Source organism: Scyliorhinus canicula, chromosome 4, assembly GCF_902713615.1.
Source record: "Scyliorhinus canicula chromosome 4, sScyCan1.1, whole genome shotgun sequence".
NCBI classification, from domain to species: Eukaryota; Metazoa; Chordata; class Chondrichthyes; order Carcharhiniformes; family Scyliorhinidae; genus Scyliorhinus; species Scyliorhinus canicula.
In genome coordinates, this window is record NC_052149.1 from 225453394 (window position 1) to 225468388 (window position 14995).

General features: G+C 51.9%; 1 protein-coding gene across 1 annotated transcript in view; it reads right to left on the reverse strand.

Annotated features, from left to right (window-relative positions):
- LOC119965409 (15-hydroxyprostaglandin dehydrogenase [NAD(+)]-like) overlaps nt 1-12402 on the reverse strand; it is a 39677-nt gene extending 27275 nt beyond the window's left edge. Inside the window, exons 1-3 of the mRNA XM_038796161.1 lie at nt 12243-12402; nt 8603-8726; nt 8115-8221 (exon numbers count right to left, since the gene is read on the reverse strand). Of these exons, the coding sequence (XP_038652089.1) occupies nt 8115-8221; nt 8603-8726; nt 12243-12335 (324 nt within the window). The 5' untranslated portion in view covers nt 12336-12402. The remainder of the gene's footprint in view (nt 1-8114; nt 8222-8602; nt 8727-12242) is intronic.
- Nucleotides 12403-14995: the final 2593 nt, after the last annotated feature.

Below are 14995 nucleotides of genomic sequence, written 5' to 3' on the forward strand. Positions count from 1 at the left end.
TTACGAGGGTGGACAGGCTGGTTAGTTGAACAAACAGACAGTTCAATGGAATGGACAAATTGTTTAGTCCGATAGGCGGACTGGTTCATGAATGGATCAACAGGTTGTTGGGCAGATCAGCAGGTTAGGAGAATTGGACAGACTGGGATAGAATTACACACCCCTTATTGTCTCTTATGATGGTGATGAGCCATCTCCTTGAACCACAGCAATCCATTGGGTGAACAACGTATGAAGGAGCCTCCAATCAAGATTGTATGTGACTTGATGGGAAAGCTGCAAATAGTGGTGTTCCCGTTTGCCTGCTGCCCTTTGCTCTTTTAGGTGGTAGAGGTCACAGACTTAGAAGGTGCAGTTGAAGAAGGCTTGGCAATTTTCCTTTTGTTCTTTCACGGGATGTGGGCTTTGCCAGCTGGTCAGCATTTATTAACCATCCTTAATTGCTCTCAAGAAGGTGATGGTGAACCACTGTTCTGAAGTACTGCAGTCAGTTAGAGCACTAGTAGAGAGGGAGTTCCTGGATTTTGACCCACGACAGAGAAGGAATGGCAATATATAACCAAGTCAGGATGGCAAGTGACTTGGGAGAGGAACTTGCAGTTGATGGTGTTCCCATGTGTCTGCTGCCTTTGTCTTTCTAAATGGCTTGGCCGAGGATTTGGGAGGTGCTGTCGAAGGAATCTTCGTAACTTCCAGTTGTGTATCTTGTAGATGGTACACACTGCTGCCACTGTGCACAGGTGGTGAAGGGAATGACTTGAAGGTGGTGCATGGGTGCCAATCAAACCGGCTGTTTTGTGCTGAATGCAGATGAGCTTCTTGAATGTTGTTGGAGCTGCATTCAGCCAGGCAAGTGGACAGTATTCCATCACACGAAAGGGAAAATGCTGGAAAATCTCAGCAAGTCTGGCAGCATCTGTAGGGAGAGAAAAGAGCTAACGTTTCGAGTCCAATGACTCTTTATCAAAGCTAACAGACAGAGAGAGTGGGAAATATTTATACTGTGGAGTGAGAATGAAAGATGAGTCACAGGTTTGTTTCAAACACGAGCTTTCGGAGCGCAGCTCCTTCTTCAGGTGACTGGAAAGGTATGATCCAGAAACATTTATATAGACAAAGTCAGCGATGCCATGTAGGTATGGGGGGAGGGGAAGGGGGAAGCAAAGAGGAGAAAGGTGCAGGAAAGGTGCAGGAAAGAAAGAAATGGTAAAAGACAGTTAAAATGAAATGAAAACAAATGGGTCGAGGTGGGGCTGATCATTTGACGTTGTTGAATTCGATGTTCAGGCCGGAAGGTTGTAGCGTGCCTAACCGGAAGAGGAGATGTTGTTCCTCCAGTTTGCGTTGAGCTTCACTGGAACATTGCAGCAGGCCAAGAACAGACATGTGGGCATGGGAGCAGGGTCTTTTGTTAAAATAGCAAGCAACAGGAAGGTCAGGATCCTGAATGCGCACAGACCGAAGATGCTCAGCAAAGCGATCACCCAGTCTGCGTTTGGTCTCTCCGATATAGAGGAGACCACATTGGGAGCAGCGAATGCAATAGACCAGATTGAAAGAGGTGCAAATGAAATGCTGCTTAACCTGGAATGAGTGTTTTGGGCAAGGGATGTCAAGCATGGAAGAGGTAAAGGGGCAGGTGTTACACCTTCTGCGATTGCATGGGAAGGTGCCACGGGTGATGGGAGAGGTAATGGGTATGGTGGAGGAGTGGACTAGATTGTCTCGGAGGGAACGGTCTCTGCGGAATGGTGACAGAGGGAGTGAAGGGAAGATGTGTTTGGTGGTGGCATCATGCTGGAGTTGGTGAAAATGGCGGAGGATTATGCTTTGTATACGGAGGCTGGTGGGATGAAATGTGAGAATGAGGGGGACTCTATCCTTGTTCTGGGAGGGAGTGGAGGGGGGCGAGGGTAGTGGCGTGGGAGATGGACCGCACACTGTTGAGGGCCCTGTCCACAACTGTAGGTGGGAAATCACGGTCGAGGAAGAAGGAACACATTTTCGAAGCACCATTTTGGAAAGTGGCATCGTCGGAACAAATGCGACGGAGGCGAAGGAGTTGAGAGAAAGGGATGGAGTCCTTACAGGGTGTAGGGTGTGAAGAGCTGTTGTCCAGATAGCTGTGGGAGTCAGTGGGCTTGTAGTGGATATTAGTGGATAGTCTATTGCCGGAAATGGAGACAGAAAGATCAAGGAAAGGAAGGGAAGTGTCTGAGATTGTCCAGGTGAAAGTGATGGAGGGGTGGAAACTGGAAGCGAAGTTGATGAATTTTTCCAGGTCCAGGCGAGAGTATGACGCGGCACCAAAATAGTCATCAATGTATTGGTAAAGGAGTTGTGGGAGGGGACCCAGGTAGGCCTGGAGCAAGGAATGTTCCACATACCCCATAAAAAGGCAAGCATAGCTAGGACCCATGCGGGTACCCATTTCTACACCTTTGATTTGGAGAAAGTGAGATGAGTTAAAGGAGAAGTTGTTGAAAGATAGAACGAGTTCAGCCAGGCGGAGAAGAGTGGTGGTGGATGGGAATTATCCGGGTCTCTTTTCGAGAAAGAAGTGAAGGGCTCTCAGGCCATCCTGGTGTGCGATGGAGGTGTAGAGGGATTGCACATCCATGGTGAATAGAATGCAGTTAGGGCCCACGAACTGGAAGCTGTCAATATGACGCAGGGCGTCAGAGGAATCCCGGATGTACGTGGGGAAGGAATGGACCAGAGGAGTGAGGATGGAGTCCAGATAAGAGGAAATAAGTTCGGTGGGGCAGGAGCATGCTGACACAATGAGCCTGCCAGGACAGTCCATTTTGTGGATTTTGGGAAGTAGATAAAAGCGGGCTGTCCGTGGTTGGGGGACTATGAGGTTGGAAGCCGTAGGCGGAAGGCATCCGGAGGAAATTAGGTCACTAACGGTGTTGGAGATAATGGTTTGATGTTCAGTGGTCTGGTCATGGTCCAGGGGGAAGTAAGAGGAAGTATCTGAGAGTTGGCGCTCAGCCTCTGCGAGGTAGAGGTCAGTTCACCAGACGACAACAGCACCCCCTTTGTCGGCAGGTTTGATGACAAAGTCGGGGTTAGACCTGACCGAGTGAAGAGCAGAAAGTTCGGAAGGAGAGAGGTTGGAATGGGTGAGGGGGCAGAAAAATTAAGCCGGCCAATGTCCCGTCGACAGTTCTCAATGAAAAGATCAAGGGCAGGTAATTGTCCCGGCGGCGGGGTCCACTTGGAGGCAGAATGTTGGAGGCACATGAAAGGATCTGTGGAACGTGGGGAGGATTCTTGCCCAAAGAAGTGGGCACAGAGACGAAGGCGGCGAAAGAAGAGTTCAACATCATGTCGAGCCCGGAATTCATTGAGGTGGGGACGTAAGGGTACAAAGCTGAGTCCTTTGCTGAGAACAGCACACTCAGCCTCAGAGAGGGGAAAGTTGGAGGGAATGGTGAACACGCGATAAGGGCTGGGAGAAATAGGGTACGAGGGATTGGGACTGGTGGAGGCCTGGGATGGGCAGTGGTGTTGATACTGGGAGAAATAGGGTACGAGGGATTGGGACTGGTGTTCACCATAGCCTCTGACCTTCCCCTCTCTGAGGCTGAGCGTGCTGTTCTCAGCAAAGGACTCAGCTTTGTACCCTTACGTAGCCCATCCCAGACCCTCCACCAGTCCCAATCCCTCGTACCCCATTTCTCCCAGTAGCAACACCACTGCCCTGGCACTTGCCCACTGGCAATTAGCACCAAGTTTCCCTGGGTTTGTGTGGCTATGACTCATCTTTCATTCCTACTCCACAGTATAAATATTTCCCACTCTGTCGGTTAGCTTTGACAAAGAGTCATCGGACTCGAAACGTTAGCTCTTTTCTCTCCCTACAGATGCTGCCAGACTTGCTGAGATTTTCCAGCATTTTCCCTTTTGTTTCAGATTCCAGCATCCGCAGTAATTTGCTTTTATCCAGTATTCCATCACACTCCTGGGGCGAAATTCTCCGACCCCCAGCAGGGTCGGAGAATCGCCTGGGGCCGCCGAAAATCCCGCCCCCGCCGTGGCAGAGATTCTCCGCTACCCGGGAAGTGGCGGGGGCGGGAATCACGCCACTCCGATCGGCGAGGCCCCTGCGGCGATTCTCCGGCCCGTGATGGGCCGAAGTCCCGCCGCTGGGAGGCCTCTCCCGCCGCCGAGGTTTGAACCACCTCTGGTGGCGGCGGAATCGGCGGCGCAACCGGGCCCCCGGGGTCCTGGGGGGGGGGTGGCGCGGGGCGATTGGACCCCGGGGGGATGCCCCCACGGTGGCCAGGCCCACGATCGGGGCCCCCCGATCAGGAAACGAGCCAGTGCCCTGGGGCACTCTTTCTCCTCCGCCGCCGCCACGGCCTCCGCCATGGCGGAAGAGGAAGAGAAACCCACAGCGCGTATGCGCCGGTGGTAACGTCAGCGGCAGCTGGCCGGTGGTAACGTCAGCGGCAGCTGGCCGGTGGTGACGTCAGCGACAAAAGTCTTTCGGCTAGCCCCGCTGCCGGGCGGCGGGCCTGAAAGGCCGCTGGCGCCGGTTTGTGCGCCAGTCGGCGTGGTGCCAACCGCTCCGGCGCGGGGCTAGCCGCACCTTTGGGGAGGCCCGACCCCGGAGTGGTTGGCTCCACTCCCCTACTCCGGGACCCCCGTCCCGCCGGGTAGGGGAGAATCCCGCCCCTGACTTGTACCTTGTACATGGTTGACTGGTTTGGGGAGTCAGGAGATGAGTTATGCTCAATAAAATTCCGAAACTCTTCTCAATTGTTGTGGCTGCAGTCTTTCTACGGTCGGTCCAGTTCAGTTTCTAGTCAATGGTAACCCGCAGTGTATTGACAGTTTGACTTCAGTGATGGTCATGTCATTGACCATCATGAGGACACGGTTGGAGATGGTCATTGCCTCGCACTTGTGTAGTGTGCATTTTTATTTGCCACTTAACAGCCCAAGCCTGCGTGCTGTCTAAGTCGTGTTTCGCATGGATATGAAATGTGTTGGTATCTGAGGAGCTGCAAATGATACACAACACTGTGCACTCAGTGAGCATCCACACTTCTGACCTTATGATGGAAGAAAGGTCACTTATGAAGAAGGTCAAGCTGGTTGGGCCCAAGACCCTAACCTGTTGAACCCCTGCAGCAATGTTCGGGGCTCAGACAATTGGCCTCCAATAACAACAAGAATCATCCTTTGTGCTGGGACCGACTCCCACCGGTGGAATGTTTTCCCTCTGATTCCAGTGTATTGCAAATTAGCTGGGGTCCTTGATGCCATGCTGCAGCCATGATCTCACTGCAGTCACTCTCAACTGTTTTCTGGAATTCAGCTCTATTGTCCATGTTTAGACCATGGCTGTAATGAGATCTGGAGCCAAGTGGCCCTGGGAGAACACACATTGAGCAATTGTGAGCAGGTTATTGCTGAATAATTGTCACTTAATGACAACTTCCATCACTTTGCTGATCATTGAAATTAGACCGATGGGATGATTGACCAGATGTGATTTGTCCTGCATTTTGAGGAGTGGACATACCTTGGTCATTTTCCACATTGTTCCATTGATGCCAATGTTGTAGTTGTACTACAACAGCTTTTCTCAGGGCCTAGCTACTGAAGCACAAATCGACAGTGCTCACTGCTGGGGTGTACTGAGGGCCCATAAATGAGGGTTGTTGAAGGAGCAGCAGAAGCTGCAGATGGAGTTTGGGCTGACATCCACAGGGAAGGCGGTGGGGTAGTTGAGGAAGGAGAGAAGGGTGGTGTATGAATATGGGGAGAAGGCTAGCAGGATGCTAGCACACCAGTTAGAGAAATGGGAAGTGGCGAGGGAGATTGGGAAAGTGAAGGACAGAGGGGGAATTCAATTCTGGACCAGGTGGGAGTGAACGGGATGTTTAGAGACTTTTACAGGGGATATACGGGTCGGAGCCCCCAGCCATGGTAAGGGGATGAGGCGGTTTTTAAAGGGACTGGAGGTTCTGAGGGTGGAGTAAAAGCTGGTGGAGGGCCTATGCGCCTAAATTGGCTGTTTGAAGTGGTGGAAGAGCTGGAGGCGACGCAGTCGGGCAAGGACCCGGGGCCGGACGGATACCCAGTGGAGATTTATAAAAGGTTTTCAGGAGTGCTGGGGCCCTTGCTGGTAAAAGTGTTTAATGAGGCTAGTGAGCGAGTGGTGCACTGACAGTCAGGAACCTACACAGGGACGACAGGATCGCAACACTGGACGAACTGACGGAGAAATTCCAGCTCGCCAGGCCAACACCGTACTGGATGCAACAGGAAAGAAATGGGAGGAAGACCTGGGGATTGAGATAGGGTGGGGACTCTGGAGCTAAGCACTGCATCGGGTCAACTCCACCACCACGTGCACAAGGCTCAGCCTGACACAACTAAAAGTGGTACATAGAGCCCACTTAACAAGAACCCGAATGTGTAGGTTCTTCCCGGAGGTGGAGGACAGTTGTGAGCGGTGCCAAGGAGGCCCAGCCAACCACGCCCACATGTTCTTCTCTTACCCCTGACTTAAAGAAAAACAAATCACTGCGGATGCTGGAATCTGAAACCAAAGAGAAAATGCTGGAAAATCTCAGCAGGTCTGGCAGCATCTGTCGGGAGAGAAAAGAGCTAACGTTTCGAGTCCGATGACTCTTTCTCAATGCAGCTTTGACAAAGAGTCATCGGACTCGAAATGTAATTGTTTCTCCGACACCCAAATGTATATGTACCTCCCCAGTTTCCCCCCCACACCTCCGCAAACATGTGTCTACCTATTTGTTGAACGTAATACTTCTAACTATACAGAGTTGCTGTTTTGGAGCTGGTGTACAATATTGTACCAGTTTGTTTTATTATGTTTCATTCTGTGTACATAACTGTAAATATACTCTGTTCAAAAGCACAATAAAAATGTTTTTTTTTTTATAAATTTAGATTCCCCAATTATTTTTTCTATTAAGGGGCAATTTAGCGTGGCCAATCCACCTACTCTGCACATTTTTGGGTTGTGGGGGCGAAATCCACGCAGGGAGAATGTGCAAACTCCACACGGACAGTGACCCAGAGCCGGGATCGAACCTGGGACCTCAGCGGCGTGAGGCGGTTGTGCTAACCACTAGGCCACCGTGCTGCCCATAAAAATGTTTTTTAAAGAAAACTGGGATTCGGAAGTATTTCTTCAGCCAGACAGTGGGGAATCTGTGGAACTCTTTGCTGCAGAAGGCTGTGGAGGCCAAATCACAGTGTCTTTCAGACAGAAATAGATAGGTTCTATAAGGGAATCAGGGGTTATGTGGAGAAGGCAGGAGAATGGGGACGGGAAAGATAACAGCCATGATTGAATGGCGGAGCTGACTCAATGGGCTGAATTGCATAATTGTGCTCTGAGGATAGTGAAGATCTAGCCTGTTCAATCATTCTTCATAAGATCAGGCTTTCATCGGAGGAATGAGTCAGGTGACCTTTCTCTGTGCTGCTTCTAACTCAAATTGTCAAATCTGTACACAGTACTCCAGATGCAGTCTCACTAATACCCTGAACAGCTGCAGTAAGACTTCCCCTACTACTATATTCCATTCCCCTTTCGATAAATGCCAACATTCCTTTTCCCTCCTAATCAGAGTAAGGTAGATCAGTGCTGAAGGTTGGCATGTCTTTTATTACACTCACGGCGGGACCTGGCTTGTCAGCCGTCAGGTCCTTAGGGGGAGGGGGGGGAGAGCAGGGAGATCTTGCTATGGGCGGGGCCCCCACGGTGGCCTGGCCCGCGATCGGGGTCCACCGATCTGCGGGCGGGCCTGTGCCGTGGGGGCACTCTTGCCCTCTGCGCCAGCTTCTGTAGGGCTCCGCCATGGCCCTGTGGTTCCCACGCTGGCGCTTCTGCGCATGAGCGCGACGACGGCAACCGTTCAGAGCCGGTTGGCGTGGCGCTAACCGCTCCGGCTCCAGCTTAGCCCCCGGATGAGCGGACTTCCAGGTGGCCCGACGCCCGAGTGATTTGCGCCGTTCTTGGCACCAGCGCTGGGCCATATCGCCGATTGCGGGAGAATCCTGCCCAATATGCCCACTATTTACATAGAATTCAGCTTAATTGATAGACGAGAAACACGTACCAGATTTAAACTGAGACATTTCTCCCAGTTCTCCTCATCAAAGATCCCCGCATTGTTACAAACGATGTCCAATCTCTGAAATTTTGCAAGTGTCTTGCGGAAAGAATCTGGAAAAGATGGTGAATGGAGTTGATTGACCAGGTCTGCGGCATTTTGGAATGAGGTGTTCCATCACCAACCACTTTATTTAGAGTAACTCACAATGTCATAATAAGAAGTCTAACAACACCAGGTTAAAGTCCAACAGCTTGCTTGGAATCACTAGGTTTTGAAGCGCAGCTCCTTCCACAAACACATATATACACTATGTCAATGTAGCAAGATGATACTTTGAATGTGAGTGAGGTGGCAATGTACAGTAAATAGAGAAACTTAACAAAAAACTCTTCTACAGTACTCTACAATAAACGAAAACAAATGGCAACGAATAAAATTTTGAAAACGCCAATAAAAAGATCTTTTTTAAAATTAAATGTTTGAATCTGTACCTTTGAGCTGATTTTCTGACATCACATCACAGGGAAGAAATAAAATGTTGTCAGCTCCATAGACCTGTTCAAAGGCGACTTTCGTGGCTTCTCCAACTGGTATATTAGCATCCAACAGACTCACCTAAAGGAGTTCAAAACAAACATTCACCCAGAGTATTCAAAAGCAGAATTTGCTGGAAATCTGAAATAAAAGAAGTGGCAAATCTCACTTCAGAGTCCGAGGGCAGCTCGGGTCAGTCAGTGTGTCCGATGGGAGCTCGGGTCAGTCAGTGTGTCCGAGGGCAGCTCGGGTCAGTCAGTGTGTCCGAGGGCAGCTCGGGTCAGTCAGTGTATCCGAGGGAAGCTCGGGTCAGTCAGTGTGTCCGAGGGCAGCTCGGGTCAGTCAGTGTGTCCGAGGGCAGCTCGGGTCAGTCAGTGTGTCCGAGGGCTGCTCGGGTCAGTCAGTGTCCGAGGGCAGCTCGGGTCAGTCAGTGTCAGAGGGCAGCTCGGGTCAGTCAGTGTCCGAGGGCAGCTCGGGTCAGTCAGTGTCCAAGGGCAGCTCGGGTCAGTCAGTGTCCGAGGGCAGCTCGGGTCAGTCAGTGAGTCCGAGGGCAGCTCGGGTCAGTCAGTGTCCGAGGGCAGCTCGGGTCAGTCAGTGTGTCCGAGGGCAGCTCGGGTCAGTCAGTGTCAGAGGGCAGCTCGGGTCAGTCAGTGACAGAGGGCAGCTCGGGTCAGTCAGTGTCCGAGGGCAGCTCGGGTCAGTCAGTGTCCGAGGGCAGCTCGGGTCAGTCAGTGTCCAAGGGCAGCTCGGGTCAGTCAGTGTCCGAGGGAAGCTCGGGTCAGTCAGTGTCAGAGGGCAGCTCGGGTCAGTCAGTGTCCGAGGGGAGCTCGGGTCAGTCTGTGTCCGAGGGCGGCTCGGGCCAGTCAGTGTCCGAGGGTGGCTCAGGTCAGTCAGTGTCTGAGGGGAGCTCGGGTCAGTCAGTGTGTCCGAGGGCAGCTCGGGTCAGTCAGTGTGTCCGAGGGCAGCTCGGGTCAGTCAGTGTCCGAGGGCAGCTCGGGTCAGTCAGTGTCCGAGGGCAGCTCGGGTCAGTCAGTGTCCGAGGGCAGCTCGGGTCAGTCAGTGTCCGAGGGCAGCTCGGGTCGGTCAGTGTCCGAGGGCAGCTCGGGCCAGTCAGTGTCCGAGGGTGGCTCGGGTCAGTCAGTGTGTCCGAGGGCAGCTCGGGTCAGTCAGTTTGCTTGGGGGAACTCAAGTCTGGGCTGGTATGAGTTGGGGGTGAGACCATGCCATTTTTAAAATGGAGTCAATGTGAGTCACATGGAGGGCAGATTTCACAGGGGAATCATGCTGTGAGTTAAGACTGTTTTTCAAACCATTTTCCCCAAGGACCTTTGTGACACTTCCAGAAGGTTCATGACCCACCATTTCTGCTTTCCTTTAATGTGACAGGTAAGTCTGTTTGGTCCTCACAATTTCACTTGCTTTGTCATTCAATGTTACATTTCTGCTGAGGACTTCAGCTGATGATTTAAGTTCTCGCTGCATCCTTTGAAAAAAAATCAACTGCTCGGCCCAGGAACGCAAGAAACTTCAGAGAGTCGTGAACACAGCCCAGTCCATCTCACGAACCTGCCTCCCATACATTGACTCCATCTACACCTCCCGCTGCCTGGGGAAAGCGGGCAGCATAATCAAAGTCCCCTCCCACCCGGCTTACTCACTCTTCCAACTTCTTCCATCGGGCAGGAGATACAGAAGTCTGATAACACTCACGAACAGACTCAAAAACAGCTTCTTCCCCACTGTCACCAGACTCCGAAATGATCTTCTTATGGACTGACCTCATTAACACTACACCCTGTATGCTTCATCCGATGCCGGAGCTTATGTAGTTACATTGTATACCTTGTGTTGCCCTATTATGTATTTTCTTTTATTCCCTTTTCTTCCCATGTACTTAATGATCTGTTGAGCTGCTCGCAGAAAAATACTTTTCACTGTCCCTCGGTACACGTGACAATAAACAAATCCAATCTAATCCTAAAGGACGGTCGCAGCTTTTGTTTTATAAACTTTGCAAATTTATTTCCAATACCTGGCTTTTCCAAGTTTCTGACTTTTTAACCACTGAAAATTAAAGCAATTCCAGGTGAACATGCGCACCCTTACATTTATACACAATCTTTGTTTTCTTGATATTCCCATTTCTTTAGAAATTTAAATAAGAATAGAAAAACGTGCATTCTTGTTTTTTCTTTACAAACTCTGAATTTAGAAGTAATTTGTCAAACACACACAATGTCACAATATTTCTTCCCGGTTCCATTGGATTGCACTCTCCAATCATCCAAGTCATCTCCTTCTCCATTTTCACCAAAAGCACTTCCTGGTTTCCAGATCGGTGACACAAAGTGATGACTGTTTGTTTTCTTCCAGTGTTGGCATGTGTCAGCCGTATTGACTGGACACATTTGATTGAGATTCCTTGCTGACAAACTTGGCCTGGCTTCCCTCTCACTGTCCAGTAGCTGTTACTGTTGTCAGATACATCCACCCCAGTCACAGACTGCCGACCACTTCCCTATCTGTACAACACGTCGTGGCAGTGCAAGTGGGCATTATGCCGGCCGTTGAGCAGCTTGACCTCGGAGCCGCAGGTCACAAACTGCCGATCGATAGTGGGGACGAGCCGCGCAGCTCTCACACGGCGAGCACCGAAGCGGAGCTCCAAGCTAGAGCCAGCACCGTTCGCATCGTGTGCCCACCTGGCCACCCATTGCCCCCACCCCCCCTCCCCCCGGACACTGCCCAGCCTCGCGCTGCCCCGCCTGCTCGAACATCACAGCCCACCGGGGACTTCCCATGGCCATTCTGAAAAGCTGGTCTCGTGGGTCATGACCCTGAGTTTGAAAAACCATGAATTAAGACACAGGTCGCAAAGTTTGGATGGCCGCAGGTTTACACAGGATAGGACATGATTGTCCAACCATGAGTGTGTTAGAATTGTCCGATTTAGAGGTAACGAAGGGATGGATGAGGGTTTCAGTAGCAGAAAGCTGAGGCAGAGACATGGTTAAGTGATATTTCAGAGGTGAAACTGGACAGTCTTAAATGAGGTTGGAAGCTCCTGTCAGAAGCAAATGGGACAAAATGGAGAGACTGGGATCGCCACCCCTGCCGTAATGGCTGGATGGGGGGGGGGGGGGGGGGGGTCTTCTGGAACTTCCCTCAATCTTCTGGAGGCCACATAAAACAAAGCATCCAGAGAGTCAGCTATGGTGATATGCATCATTGTATATACACAAAGGGTTAATGTAAATACACAACTAGGTAACCACTAGAGGGAGCACCAGAGATGTCATGACATGCAGACATACAGCCAATGGCTCATTACAACAGGACACAACCAATGGGTAATCAGGACACCCAGAGGTGGCATTACCACAAGGGGGCACTTCACATATAATCCATATAACTGGGATTCAGTTAATTTCCAAACCAGATTTAAATTCAGTTTCACACTCCACTACAGCTCCCAGAGAAAAACAAAACTCAGATAATCAAAAATATTTATTTCTAAACATACTGCGTGTGCACTCACCCCGGTCAGACAATAGCAACAACAGCCTAAGACACTTCAGACAGGAAAAGTAGAGTTACCTTGGCCCCATTCTTCAGTAATATTTCACTAATCGCTTTCCCAATCCCTTGAGCACCGCCGGTCACCAGCGCAACTTTCCCCTTCAGTTCCATCGCAGCCTTTCCTCTGTGTGCAGCGGAAGCTGATCTCTCTCAGCAGACAAACATATCGAGACAGAGAGAGGGGGAGTATACATTTATACATAAGCTCCCTGTGGGCGGAGCTAGCCGGCAGGGGCTTACCGGAGGAACCTGTATTACAGGTACAGGCATACACATAACTACAGTGGTTATCTCACCACAATCAGTAACTCGCAGCCGCCCAAATCTGGTGCATTCAGATTCAGAGAGACTGGTAGAACGATTAAGGGCGTGTTGAGAAATCATTTTCTTTTCAACCTGAGATACTGAGGGGCTGGGAAGGATGGTGGAAGCAAAGCCCTCAAAGCAGTTGTTAAGATCCCTGTTATTAAATGCAAGGGTATCTGTGGTCCGCTGTTTTGAGGCCTACCTCGCCGCTTCCTCCTCACCCGCCGTCAGCGAGGAACCGAAACTGAGTCTCCTCCATGCCCGGGTGAGCCACAGAATCTCCGTGCTGGTCGAGGAAGCGGCAACATGCGCAGACGCGGTCGCGATCCTGAAAAGACATTACGTGAGGCCGGTGAATGAAGTGCTCACGCGGCATCTCCTCACCACTCGCCGTCATCGCCCTGGGGAATCGCTGGAGGAATACCTATGCGACCTGAGGGTACTCACTCGAAACTGCAATTCGAAGGACGTCAAGGCCTCGCAACATATGGAACTCGCCATCCGGGACACCTATGTAACTGGAGTCTGGCCCAATTACGTCAGACAGCGCCTGCTCGAAAAGGTCGCCTTTGACCTAGAAGTGACGGGAAAACTTTCCACTTCCTTAGAAGTAGCGTTCCAGAGCCTCAATACGTTCCCCTCCGATCACGCGATTCCCTCGTGGACACCCGACCAGAGGGTGCCCCAGGCCTGTGCCGCACGGCTGCCCGCCCAACCCGGGGGGCTGCCCTGCTATTTCTACGGCCAGACCCAGCATCTCAGGCAGCGTTGCCCGGCTCAGAACGCGACCTGTAGCGACTGCAGCAAGAAAGGACACTTCGCCAAAGTCTGCCTGGCCAGATCTAAAGCTCCTAAATCGCAGGCCCGACTTACAGAGTCACAGGCCCGCAGACCCCACAGCATGGCTGCATGCCTGCCGGTACCACCCCCTTCGGACAAGTCATCAGCCTCGTGCTATCCATGGGGGCAGCCATCGTTAACCCACCCCAAAACATGTGACTTATTGGGGCCGCCATCTTGGCCGCCATCTTCAACGCCGCCCGACACTTGCGACCGACGGGGGCCGCCATCACGGGACCACCACTCCACCTCTGATCACGCTGGCTACCCGCAGCTCGGCGCTGTCACCCTCGACCAGTCACGGCCCAAGCACCTCAGGAACTCTGATGATGACCGTCCGGGTCAATGGGCACGAAACGCCCTGCCTGTTTGACACTGGGAGCACGGAGAGCTTCATACATCGAGACACGGTAAGGCGCTGTTCTCTCCTAATTTCCCCCGCATTCAAAACAATCTCACTCGCTTCCGGATCGCATTCAGTGCAGATCCGGGGGTACTGTGTCGTGAACCTCACGATACAGGGTGCCAAGTACACCAATTTTAAACTATATGTCCTCCCCGATCTCTGTGCTCCTCTTCTGTTGGGACATCCAGTGCAACCTCAGGAGCCTGACCCTGAAGTTCAGCGGGCCCCTACCCCCTCTCACCGTATGTAGCATCGCGACTCTTAAGGTCGCCCATCCCTCGCTCTTCGCAAACCTCACCTCCGACTATAAACCCGTCACCACCAGGAGCAGGCGGTACAGTGCCCAGGACAGGACTTTTATCAAGTCCGATGTCCAGCGGCTCTTGAGGGGGATGTCATCGAGGCCAGTAATAGCCCCTGGAGAGCCCAAGAGCCCAATCGGCTGGTTGTAGATTACAGCCAAACCATAAACTGGTACACGCAACCCGATGCATACCCCCCTCCCCGGATAGTGGACATGGTTAATCAGATTGCACACTACCGGGTTTTCTCCACGGTAGATCTGAAGTCCGCATACCACCAGCTTCCAATCCACCTGGAGGACCGCCACTACATGGCTTTTGAGGTAGACGGCCGCCTCTTCCACTTCCTCTGGTTCCACTCGGCGTCACGAACGGGGTCTCGGTCTTCCAAAGAACAATGCACCGAACAGTGGACTAGTATGGGCTGCGGGCCACATTTCCGTACTTGGACAACATCACCATCTGCAGCCCTGATCAGCAGGACCACAACGCCAACCTTCAGAAGTTTCTCCAAACCGCCCAAGCCCTCAATCTCACCTATAACAAGGAGAAATGCGTTTTCCGCAGAACCCGACTGGCCATCCTCGGCTATGTTGTGGAAACAGGAGTTCTAGGGCCCGACCCCGACCGCATGTGCCCCTCCTGCAACCCCCCCCTCCCCCACTGCCCCAAGGCCCTGAAAAGATGCCTCAGGTTCTTTTCATATTATGTCCAGTGGGTCCCCAACAATGCAGACAAAGCCCGCCCACTTATCAAAGCCACCATCTTCCCGCTGACGCCAGGGCCGAAAGGCCTTCAGCCGCATCAAGACAGACATTACCAAAGCCGCGATGCATGTGGTGGACAAGTCCATCCCCTTCCAGGTGGAGAGCGACGTGTTAGAGGTCGCCCTGGCAACTACCCTTAACCAGGCAGGC